This window comes from Corapipo altera, unplaced genomic scaffold (assembly GCF_003945725.1).
Source record: "Corapipo altera isolate COAL_440 unplaced genomic scaffold, ASM394572v1 62, whole genome shotgun sequence".
NCBI classification, from domain to species: domain Eukaryota; kingdom Metazoa; phylum Chordata; class Aves; order Passeriformes; family Pipridae; genus Corapipo; species Corapipo altera.
The window spans coordinates 7,098,960-7,112,198 of record NW_020884894.1 but is presented as its reverse complement, the minus strand read 5'-3'; the positions used below and the strand labels follow the sequence as shown (position 1 = coordinate 7,112,198).

Sequence of the window (13,239 nt, the reverse complement as noted above, 5' to 3'; positions counted from 1 at the left end):
CACCAAAATGTGTGTCTGCAGGAAAACCTGCACCAGCAGCTATTTTACACTGGCTGTCCCATCCAAGTTTAAACAGAGCTGGGGGACAGTGTTGAGTGTTTGGCAGGGAAAGGGGAGGGAAGGAGCAGGACTGGGGCTATTTTTCCTGCCAGGCCCTCACTGCAACGTGCCAGGAAACTCGAAGGCTTTTCTAAGTCAGCAGAACATTATTGCTCTCCCATCATCTCTGTGTTACAGCCCTGCCTTGGAAATAGCTGAATCCCACAAATGAGCCCTGTGCGAGTTCAGCCAGCTCGGAATGGCCCAGCTCTGTCAGCACAGGAAACTACTTTGATTGCTTTTCTGGCAGGATCAGCTTCTTCACAGATTTTCTTTCTGAATTGCTACTTCTTGCACAGTCAATCTATCGTGTGTTAAATATCATCCTTTCTTATGCTACTCCATTTTTTCTTTGTCTTTTGTTGCTAAGCTAAGAAAAAGCAAAATACTTATGCTGGTTCACCACAATAAATATCTTTTACACATTTTTTTTGGGCTGACACACCCAATATAATCAGGGGAGTCCTTTTTGTTTGTTTGTTTTCTTGAAAAAAAAAATCTCATGGAATGAGAACCCAGGTCTCAAGTAACTTTGTTTGAAGTATGTGATCTTTATAATTAAAGTTTTGTTATTGAGGAGTGATAAAAGTGTCACATGGTGGATATCACTGGGTCTGTCCTGTCCTGTGCTGACATGTATTGCTTGCTCCTCTGGCAACAGGGAGAATGACCTGTGGTACTTCTAGACTTTAGCATTAATTATTTTCAGAGTGACGAGGTGTTATTCTCCATTTGTGGGATAACCTAGTCCCAGCATCTTCCAGATTTATCCTGCACTGTAATTCTTTGAAAAGTTCAAGTTCAAAAGAGTCAAGGGGGTGTGCAAGAAGCAGCTGAAGCAGCACCCAGGGGTGCCTGCAATGTAACCTCTGCTTTGAGGCATCAGTGTCACAAAGGCTTTAGACTGGACATAAACTGTGCTAAAATGATTAGTCAGCACATTCACCACCCCCTTCCCTCTTGGAATTCAATTTGCAGAAACATGAATCCCCTTCCTTCCTTCAGAGACAAGTCCCAGAGTTAATAATGTCCAGGGCTGGAACTTGGGAGTACGTTTGGATGCCACAGGCTCAGGATGCAAACCCGTGCTGGAGCCTGCTCGCAGCTCCCCTGCCGTTTTTGGGGGGTGCCTCCGGGCAAAGGGGTTTTCTTTGTGACTTTAAAATTAGCCAGGGCAAAAGTGAGGTTTTATGGAAGCTGGCAGAAGTAACCCCGTGCTGGGCCTGGCCAGTTGCTGGCAGTGGGATCGAGTCCAAGGGGAACTGTATCGATCCAGACAGACTAATGCCTCACAGTGGGGAGCCACTTCCCACCTCTTCCCTGCCCATCCCTGGGTAAAAAATAACTCCCGGAATCTGCAGAAATGTGCTGTTTCATGGCTGGGTTCAACAGTGACATTTCAGCAGTGAATCTGCTGGGCTCTTATGAAAACTTTCCTGCTTTTCAAGAGCTCCCAGGACCCCTGATTGAACAGGGGAAGCAGCAAAGGGATGTGCAGTGGGAGCAGCTGCCTTTGCTGGAAGCACAGGCACAGAGAACCAGCATGTGCAGAAACTTTTGATGGAGTTTTACTGCCAAAAACCTTTTCTGGGTAGTTTATAAAAGAACCTCCAGCTCATCAAACGTTGATTAGCTTTTGAGGCACAATTGTTACAATGAGAAAACTTTTACTGATTTGCATGTGTTGACAATTATTCTAACAGTAACAACCTGATTATAGCAGCATGTTAGTCCCAGATATGGTGTATTATTCCCTAGCTTTAGGAATAATTCAGATAGTTATAGCCTCTGGGTTCATTTAACCATAGCCCTAATCACTTCTGATTAAAACATACATAAATGAGTTTGTGGATTTTTTTTTGTTGTTGTTGTTACACCTCAACTTCTAGGATATTTTTACCCTGAAGGGAAGAAAACAAGAAAATTAGATTTCAGTATAGAGAAATGTTTGAAAGACTGTACAATAATAACAAAAAATATTTTCCTTTTCAGAACATTTTATTTAACTGCCTCATTGCTGCAATTTTATTATCTTCATTTGATTAATTGCAGTAGGTTTTGGGTCTGGGTTTATTTTATTATTCCAGTTGCAATGACTCTCTTGTTACTTTCTTCATGTTTACCAAGGGGCTTACTCCCATTACTTCTCCACACAAATGACTAATTAGTCAACCATTTTCTCATCTGACATGTCTCAGTGGCAGGGGACTAAAAACTGAATTTCCTCTAATTTTTCATTCTGTTTTGATCATATCACTGTAGATAGAGCATTGCCATGAAAACCAGCCTGCTAACTCCCTGATGTGACAAGCAAAACAAAGCTGAGCCGAGGAATCTTTCAACAAAACAATTCCTGTCGAGACTTGTTGCCCATAGAAAATATACTTTTAGGGAAAAAGGGGCTTAATTTTATTCTTTCTCGATGACTTTTTTTAAAAATTATAATTTTAAGTAGAAATTTACTATTGTAAACTGGAAATAGAATCTAAGTGTCATGGCATATTGGCATAGACCAAGTAGTGTTGAGTTCCCATTTTATTGTTTTGTCTGCCTTTTTAAATATGTTCTATCAAAAACGTACCCTTTCAGTTTAAAAAGCAGTTTTTAAAAAAATCGACTAACAGCTGAAGTATTTCTGAAAAATCTGTATTACACTTTCAGCAGTCTTTCCTGTGACTTATTGACCTGAGGCAGATGCCAGTGGAAAGGCTGTAAGAGCCAAGTTGTCTTCCAAAGCGCAAAGGGTAGACTCCTTTTCTTGCTATAAATATCTATTTCTTAGCCATAAACTGACAGGGCACCTGAAAGAAAGCAGCTCAAATGGAAGCTTTTTCCAGAGAATATTCTGTTTTTATACAGTTTTAGTAAAAGCTACTGATCTTCAGTGATGTGCTCAACCCTGATGTACCACAGCATTCCTGCTCTGGTTCCCCGAAAATACACATTTCTGTAGTGCAAGCTGAAATGTTTTGGGAGGTTTTTTTTTTTTTACTACTAAATGCTCTGATTGAATCAATGGAAAACTGATACTAGCAACAAATATCTGACCAAAATCTGAATGTGTGTAAATCTCAAACCTTAAAAAACAACGTATCAACCTCGTGCAGCCCTGCTGTGTTTCGGAGCAGTCCAGTCTCTTGCACACCCTAAGGACGTGCCTGTGCTTTGGAGAGGATTATTGCACCATTCCACGGGCCAGGCTGGCACTGAGACAAGGAATTGTGATGCCTTCTCAGATGGGATCAGCATAAAGCATGTGCAGGCTCTGTACATAAACTCCTGGAAACTTTGGGGAGGCACTTTGGGGTCGCCCAGGGAGAAGCAGCTGCAGGGAGTTCCTACAGAGCCTGTCGTGCCCTGCCTGCAGAGCTGAGCCAGGCACTGGTGCAGAGCTAATGGATTCACCCTGGACTGTGTCCAGGTTATCAGAGGAACACGAATTTTCTGTGGCCAAAAATGCACAGAGCGACTTGTGGCACGACGTTGATGGGGATTTTAATTTATTTTTTTAAATTGTTACTCTTAAGTTGACATTTCCAGCCTGTGAATATACAGACGGTCTGCAAGCCCATAAATCTGTTCCACGAAGCTGAAAAATGGCTCTTGCATAAATCCTCAATCTCCAGTAAGTTTAAAAATGCATCTGACCTAACACCTTTCTCAATAGTGTTGCCAGAAAATGTGATTTATTTCAAGTTTTAGATTTTGTTAAGGATATATTTATTCTGATTATTAATAGTATATATTTCAGTTAAATCTGGGGTTTTTATATTTTTAGGGTTTTTTCTTTTAAATAATCTAGCTCAAGTAATTTTAGCATGTCTAAATCTCTGCAGGAGGGCACTGCAGGAGGTATTTCACAGCCTGTTGCACATGTAGCATATAGTCACACTTTTAGTACCAGCATTTCAATCCAAATTCAAATCCATCCATTTTATATGTTCATATATTTAATGGTATGAGGGCTAACCAGCTTAGCTTGCCAGCTGTAGTGTGCAAGTTAAATATGGGGGCTGGAAACTGCAAACAGATGACAGTTTAGATTTTATTATCCTTTCTGACTTTTTAACCACATCTTTTGAAGATTGTCTTAACTCTGTGTTTAATGTTTACCAGGATATGTTTATGTCAAGGTTTAGGCCAGACACAGTGAGATTTAAGATTCACAACAGGTCTTGAAAACAGTCAGTGATTATCTCCACTGGTTCCTTCCAATCCCAATCGCTCCATGATTCTGCAGAATCACAAAGTTAGACACACAGAAGGCAGTTTCTGAAAGCCTTGAGGATCAGGAATCCACATGTCCATGTAGACAACTGACAGGAAAAGACCTGGAAAAGCCCTTTAGTGGGCTGTCAGTATTGCTCCCTTTATCACTTCTCCTGTAACCCGTATAACCTGGCCTGGGGTTTTTGAGATGACTGAATTCTTACGTTTTGTCTCAATAATACCTTGTGATGAGGCACTTGTGCTTCTGTTTCCCTGTGCTATGAAACCCTTTCAGTCCTCACCTGCAATGGAAATGCTTTCTTAGGCAGTGTCTGCAGCATGAGGGGTGGATATCAGGGTTAGTTTTAACTTGGCAGCACCAGCAACAGGCTGCTGTTGATAGCACTGTGCTTAATGCAGGATTTGTTTCCCTGTGATTCACATCATAGAGGTGATAAGAAAAATGCTGCAGCTAAAGAACCTCCTCATGCTGAGTAGGGCATGTGTTGCTGTATCATTTTATGGGTGTCCTACACACTGGATGACAAACCCCTTGCCATTATTCCACAGGGATCTGTATTTGTGTACATGTGAAACCCAGCACCCATCAGGTTTTACCCCTCTCTCCTAACACTCACATATTTACCTGTTGACACACTTATTTCAGGCAGGGTTATTGAATTGCTAATAAATCACCAAAAAAGTCTTAGCTTTAAATTATTACTCGGTTATGCCTCCATAACAGAGCACTCTGAGCAGCAACAGAGTTATGCTGATATTGTCATGATTTGTGCCCATCATAGAGATTTTCTAGTGCTGACAACGCACTAACTGTAGGCACTCATTGCAAAGGAAATGCAAAAGAAGGCACAGATTAGGGCAGAGCAATGCCAGCATTGACACTTTGCTGAGCTACAGACCATTGCTGACTGCTGGGAGAGATGTGGGACAGCCTGGTGCTCACACCCAGCTCGGATCCAGGCATTTCCAAATGCAGTGGCGAGTTCCCCTCGCACGGAAAGGGGTGAAGACACCCTGTCATGTGGATCTCAGGAGAAAGTGTAGAGTTCTTCAAGGGTCATAAAGAAATAAAAGTGTATTTGGGTGTCCAAACAGGAAGCACGTGAGGAAGAAGCACTGAAAGGAGGTATGAAAATAGTTGCTTCCTGGAGGTGTAGTTTAAGCTACTGTAATAAGGTAAATGTGAGGCCTACTGGCAACTTCTTTATTTCATGGTCAGAGTGTTTTAGTAACATGTTGAGTTCAGTTATTTCCAACAATGCCTCCCTTCTGTGTTTAAAACATGTTTTGTCACACTAAACACAAGAATCATGGATGATATGTTACTGACCTGTATAACATTGTGTTTAGGGGCTGCAGAAGGTTTTAGGCAGTAGCTGAATATCTGGGTATAAAATGGAATGTGAATCTGTATATTCTCTTGCACCTCCAAATTAAGACATTTTATTAATCCACATTGTTTTTCAACACCTGAAAAAAAGTGAATCATGGAATAATAGAATGGTTTGGGTTGAAAGAGCCATTAAAGGCCATCTCATTCCAATCCTCTGCCATGGGTAGGGATGCCACCCACTAGACCAGGATGCTCAGGGACCTGTCCAACATGGCCTTGGAAAGTGAAAAACTCCAACTGCTCCAGCATTCTTCCAATGGCTTTAGTACCACAAACATTTTAAAACTAAAAAACAGTCTTGGAAGTTGCATAAAAACATCTTTACAAAATCAAATGTCAGTATAGTTACAGAACATTAGCTGTAATATACATTAGAGAATTGCTATTATTGTTTTCATTCCACATGGGATGGCAATCAGAGACCCAGCTGTGCAAGGCTGGGAATGTACGTATATGAAAGGCAAGCTTCTCTCCCCAGAGCAGCTTGGGAGCAGGAATACCTTTTTTATCATGTAGCCAAATAGCAGAAGAATTGCTGTGTGTCATCACAAATGAGCGTGGAGTGTGTTTCAGCTGGAGAATTGCTGTGCTGCAATAAGGTTCCCTCTCTGCTCCTCCCGGTGCCATATGCTGCCGTAATTAGTGCAGGCAAAAGGTAACGAGAGCGCAGTGGAGAAGAGGGAGCTCGATGGGAAGCAGGTTGATCTCTAAAGCTCTACATTATGTCATCCCTACATAAAGCACAATGCAGCTTTAACCCAGATTTTTTAGTGTTGCACTTATATTTTGGGAAGTTTTCTTGCCTTTGAGAGCCACCATTACTTACCCAGTGTGTATATTTATGCTGTAAGTGCTGCACTGTTCTCTCCCAGATACCTGGGAAGCTTTTTCCAGAGGTAGTCATTCTTGATTTTTCAGCTGCACTTGATATAATGAGATAAAACTCGTATTGGCTTGATTTAAAGATTACAGAATGTCTGTATTTAGAGATTTCTTCATTCAGAGAAAAAAGGGTGTTCTCATGCTGAGATCACAGGCACAGACATACAAAGTTACCTTCTCCACTATCATTTTACCTGAATCACTCATGAAGAGCTCATAAAAAAATTTCATGTGCTGCCATTATACGTTCCAGTGCCAGAAGGAGCAAGAATTCATAATGTGGATAATGTGAAGGTTTTTCATTCCAAATACAAACGTGGAGCTATACTTAGGTGAAATATTGGCTCTGGTCAACTGGTAGTTTAAATTTATGTCAATGGGACCAGGATCCCTGAAAGAAGCAAGTGTGAATTGGATATCTAGTGTATGGAAAAGCTTTGTTATATTTCTGATACTGACTCTTGCCAGCCTGAAATGCTATGAAAATGGTTACTATCAAAGTCTTATCATAGAATCACAGAATGGTTTGGGGTGGAAGGGACCTTAAAGATCACCTCATTCTAACTCCCTGCCATGGTATGTTGACACTCTCAGCTTTGCCCAAGACCACAAAGTAGACACATACATATAAATGTTTGCATCACAGAGAACAGGAAATTTTTACTCATCTTGGTTCAAGTCTATTTTAAACATAGTTTAAAAAGAATTAAAAAGATAGGCAATTTAGATAGAAAATGCCAGTAAATATCTTGTTGCATCTTTAGAAAGCCATTCAAATATTCTTTTCTATTCTATCTCAGTGCTTTTGATGTCCTTCATTGCTATGTGTTCTAGGCCTTTTGCAATGATTTACAGATTTTATCCTTTTAACAGCTTTTCAAGGCAGAAATACATCCTCACTGTTTTAAAGATGAGGTGAGGATGTAGTATGAATTAAAGACTTCCCTAATTCCATTGTGACAGAGCTGGGACTCAAAAGTCCAACATCTGAGTCCCAGCTCAGCCAGACCAGCCGTGCTCACTGGTCCACCACAGTGTCACCTTGCTGCCTACAGTCTGCCATGGTGATAAAGCCTAACTAGAGAGTCAAACAGATATTTCATGCAGCCAGTGCCACTGCAGGAGTTCTCTTCTGTTGTGGGTTCTGGTGGAACAGTCCCTGCAGGTCATGGCTTGAGCACTCTCCAGATGCACCAGGATGAACCCCCCACACTGACAAGCCTGACAGACTCGCTGCCCTTACCTCTGGTCAGTGCTGCCCACCAGACTGGCTCAGATGTGTCATTCAACACAGATTTGGCACTACTTCGTTTTGCCTTCCTTCTCATTCTGTCAAAGCATAAGAGCCAAGACCCCTTGACTCAACACAGGAAAAGTCTGGCAATTCCCAAGCTCTGGAAGGCCTTGCCAAGAGCAGCATCTGACTGTGCCTGGCTGCTGGCCTGGGACACCCTGAGCTATTGCACTGTTGGCTGGGAAATCCTTTTTGTGGCTGCTGCAGGGCTGTGCCTCTGGTTTGGTTTCTGTGTCCATGTCTGTTGTGTGTAATGATCTTTTTGCTAATCAAGCCCTGCACGTCTGTGAGCAGCCCCAGGAGCTGTTCTCTGAATTATCCCTCTGTTACAGGAGGGGGGAGAGGCCATTTATAAATTTTAAATTATTTCCCTGTATTTGCTGCTTCATTTTAGTCCTGCACCAAACAGACCAAGTGCATAGTTTGGTTTATGTTCTCTTGTTTTGCATCTACAACCTCCCTGCATCTCTTTGTAGGTCTTTGTTTAAGGTGTATATTTAAACACTGCCGGAGATGTGTTCCAGTTTGAGGGAATTGTTTACGCTGTTTTCTTTACAATATCTGGCTTAAACATATTGCAAGGACAATAACCTAGTGCAAGAAGGTCACAGTTAAAATATGTCACACCCTCTTGCCCCTACCCTGTTGTCATACAAGCCCTTGGGAACAGTAAGCTGTTGGCATGGTTTAAAATTTAAAAAAAAACAAACCACGATGAGATAAAGTCCACAAGCAGCCCTAAATTTCACTATTGCAATGTAGAATAAGACAAAAATAAACAGTAATTGGCACACCAGAGAACATAGTTTGCACACATCCCTACAGATGTATCAGAGTGCTTAGGATTGAGACAACCGAGCAGGTACTCACAGGCAGGGAAGTTCATGTTTAACCACCAAAAAAAATGGTCTGATTTTCAAAAGTGCTGTGCAATCAGAAGATCCCACTAAAGTCAAAAGTGGGAAGTGAATCTTTGTATTCTATACTTCTATTTTTACAGTGTTTTTCTGTAATGGGTCTATTCTAAACCTTTTGCTGGCAGAGCCCTCAAAAAATGGAACAAAGAACAATCATCTTAACTGTACTGCAATATGCTCCTACAATAAGTAAAAAATGTGGTGGGAAAGACAAAGTACTACTTTTACGATATCCTGTGCCAAATCACAGGTTATACAATTCAGTTTTTTATTTGCACAGCCAACAGTGCTTTGTAGAGCAATCAGGGAAGATAATACAATCCATTTTACATTCTCATTACTTTGGAAGTGTTGAATCTTCTGAAATTGTTTCAGGGTTAATTGAGAATTTGCTGGTTTACAATAGACTAGGAATTGTTTAGGCTGCCCTTGTTTCATATTTTTGTGCATACCTTTGTTGCAACGTTATAAAAACAACTATAAAAGAAGAAACAAAGAAGTAAAATGAAATAATGATCTGCATTGTTGCTATTCCAGGCACTCATTTTTCCTGCAGATAAAGCTGGGGTATTGATTAATGTTTAAATGGCTATTAAGTGGAAGGACATGTTGGGTTGATGGAATATCTCACTATGCACTAGCGTTTTCCTTTGCTTCTTTTCCACATATTCCCTAAGGAATCATTTCCGCTCCTGGGGAAAGCAGTGGTGAAACTCTGAGTGACTTTTGTGGGAGCATAAGTCAACAGTTTTTCCTATATGTCTCTTTTTCTCATAAATTCCAAAAGGCCCTGGCTTCCAATTTCGTCCTTTAACTTATTTTAACATAAAAACAGCTCATAAAAATGTGGAATTTTTTCATGGCTGTGTATATTGAAGCTTTGATCCTGGCTCTGGCTGCCCATGTTTACCACGGCAAAGTCACTCAGGCTCAGCAGCCCTGGGGAAGTTGCATTTTTATAGCCTGAAGCAAAGCCTTGGTAAAGAACAGCAGAGGTGTGGGCAGGGCTGTCTGTCAGCACTTCCTTACCTGTGATAATGGACATCCCAACACTCTGCTCCAGGGATGTAGCAACTTATTTTTCCACTGTCCAGAGGCCACAACACCAAAGCAAACCTCTGAAACACACATTCAGTGAGACCATGTCTGTCTTTGTTGACTTGAAATTTATTCCTTCCTCTTCTGGCAGCTGCCATTTTATTTCATTTTATTACTTTTTTTTTACCCCCTGTTATTTTTGTTTATTCCCCCATGGTTGCACTGATACATCTTTTTTTTGGCAGGATTATCACACATTCACCTTTCAGGTGAATGCCACTATGAGGCACTGCCTGGGCACAGACTCATTAAATAATAACAGGTTCCATGTCAATTACTGGTAATTTAAAATGTCTAGAGAAGGTTGTATGGCTGTTTATGACCTATAACAATTCACTACAAAAAACATAAACAGGTTATTATCCTAAGTATTGATTATATGATTGGAGTTTTGGTTTAAAATATTAACACATTTAATTGAAAAGGGAATTGGTACCAGTTAATTCAGCTCTGTGTTGTTATATTACTTAATATATTTAACTGAGTATAGAATTAAACCCTAATCATGAACATTCTTGCACTTATTGCTTTGGTCAAGTAGGGAAATTTTTAGTGTGGAAACTCCACAATGTCCCTAAACATTTTCAGATTCAGGGTCTGAATATTTGTGCTGATTAATGGAAAAAAGCACAACAGGGAATTTCTTACTGGAGCACCTTGGAGACAGCATTTCCAAATCCTGATTTAGGCCACGTTCATGTGATTGAATTTAATCATCAGAAGGAAACTACAGATCCCAGACTGCAGAACAAATGTGTACAAACAGGGTCTGGGTGTAACCACCTCCTGTTAGACCTGAAGAATTCATTGTCCAATTCTCTTTTTGATGCCATACTCTACAATTCAGTACATGTCTAACTAGTTGAAAGAAAAAAATGTGAAAAACACTCAAAAAAGTAAATTAAAAATACAATTTCTAGTCGAACCAGAATTTTGAGTGAGGAAAAAGGATGGCTGTGATGGGATTCATGAAGTCTGTACATCCCAGTGTTGATGCAGAGGCCCATTGCAAGTGTTCAGGTACTCTGGCTGTATAGCACAGGTCCAATATAATATTTTAAATATTGATTTCTGTACTACTCTTTGGGACAAATATATTTCCAAAGGAATTGTCTACAACTTCTCCTTCTGTCAGCTGAGTTTAGCAATAAAGAACTATCCCTAAGGGAAAGCACAAGGTTTAGATTCTATTTCTGAATTATTAAGAGATCCACCCACGAAAGCCAGTGAGTGCAAAGACATATTCCCTTGTAGTAATGTGATTGTTTTATGTTCAGATCTATCATTTGTTAACAGCTGCTGTACTTTGATTTAGGTATTCAGTTTACAAGGACCCAGCAGGCTGGCTGGAAATCAACCCTACCAATGGCACCATCGGCACCACGGCTGTCCTGGATCGGGAGTCTCCCTACGTGCAGGACAATGTGTACACTGCCCTCTTCCTGGCCATAGACAGTGGTGAGTAATTATCATGGATAAGATCATGAATATATTGTTATCAATAATCATTTCCCCCCCTGCCTGAAACTTTCTGATCTGGAAAGTGCACATGGGAACTTAAGCGTTTGCTTCAGCAGCTTTAATTTAAGTTTACACCTCACACGTTTATTACTGCACTGAGATCATAATTTTAGGTATAAATAGTCTGGGAACGTTCCTGGAAAGTAATAAGTCATCTTTATCAGAGTTAATTTCTTCACAATATTTGAACAGTCAGTAAGCCTGAGGCACCTCACTACCAATAACAACTCATCCCTGATATGCTGGGTTCTATTCTTTGCAATACAATGATAGTGACAATAAAAACATAAGTAAAAATCCTTGTTTAAATGCAAAACTTTTTGCATATTGTGTGTATTAAAGTTCCTTATGTCAAATAGAATCAAAATTAAGCTGTCTAGGAAAAATTCAGCAAGTAACTTTGGAGTAGAGAGAAAGAAAGAGAAAATCTTGAACATTCCAAATCTCCAGACCTAAAGGCATAAAATAAATAAAAGATTTGCCTGTAATATAATAGCTAATATGCTAAGGCTTTTTCACAGCTGCAGCTGGTTTAGCCCTGGTGATGAATTGTCAAATGTTCTTTTTAGGAGAGCAATTCTACATTTTTGTAACCACATGACTCAGGGAACACTTGCAGGGCCTGACAGGAGAAAGAAAATATCGCCTTAAGTATAACGGAAAAAAAAATCTGCTGAGATGATGATTTACTTATATATTAATATACATATTTTCCTTAGGAAATTTCCATGGAAAAATGTAGCACTGAACATATTTCTGTCATTTGTTTGCTATTGGATAGGAATTTTTTTTTTTAAATGCATCTTAAAATCTGGTACACTGGGAAATGTCATCTCACAATGAAAGTAAAAATCTGGGATAATATTACTGAGGGGTTGCCAGAAGGACAAAGTCATGTTTTAAAGGTGGATTGAGATATCATCAAAGAGAGTAGATGGAGCAAGAGGCTGAATGTTTTTGTCTGTGGAAACCAGCCTGAATGAGATGGATTTGGGGAAAGACCTTTCTGCTGTGCTTAGGGCAGTAACACGTCTTGCTCATCTGTTCTGAGCCCAGAACCTCACTGACAGGTGATCCCTCTTAATTCCCAGAATTTTTTCCATTCTGGAAAAATGGGAGAAAGGGAAAGAGGTGTCTGTGAGCTGAACAACAGAGCAAGAGAGAAAAGGAATCCTCTTCACTTGAGGTGTTGAGTCAACACTCCATTCCAGAGACTGTAACTGTATTTATTGTGATTATACAGCTCCTTTAGTGCAGTTCATCCACTCCAACATTATTGACTTCTTTGAATGAAGTAATTAGAAACCACGTGTGTGCATTTAGTACTGTCATGCCAAGGTGTTAATAATGATCGTTCCCAAGCATTGTACTCCTTCAGTGTGTGTAGCCCAGCCACACATGGAAGTGGGAATAAACAGCACAATTTAAATAGCTGATTATTCACCTTGTGGTTTGCATCACCTCTGGATTAATTACCAAACATTAAGCTCAGAGACAGGCCCTCTGCCTTGTCCCCTGCAGGTACAGCTGGGACAGACAATATCCCTAGAGAATGTTCCCCAACTTATTTCCAGGCAAAGCTATGAAACCCATTTCATTTCCTTACCCATCAGAGCTAATGTCCATCTTGAAAAGAAATATTACCTTAGATGAAAAGCCAAATTGTGTAGAACGATATGAAATGAATACAGAACTCCTCCAGAACTTTAAAAGAAGATTATGTTAACTTAAAAAGGAAAAAAATTAGATGGCTGCATGTACTCTCTTTAAAGCATTGTCCACCGACTGCAAATCCCTCTCTTCAG

At 40.2% G+C, this 13,239-nt stretch overlaps 1 protein-coding gene across 2 annotated transcripts in view; it reads left to right on the top strand.

Moving 5' to 3' along the window:
• CDH13 (cadherin 13) overlaps nt 1-13,239 on the top strand; it is a 447,767-nt gene that overhangs the window by 404,405 nt on the left and 30,123 nt on the right. For both annotated transcript variants that reach the window (XM_027646729.1, XM_027646728.1), the window contains exon 11: nt 11,229-11,371. In XM_027646729.1, coding sequence (XP_027502530.1) covers nt 11,229-11,371 — 143 coding nt within the window. The remainder of the gene's footprint in view (nt 1-11,228; nt 11,372-13,239) is intronic.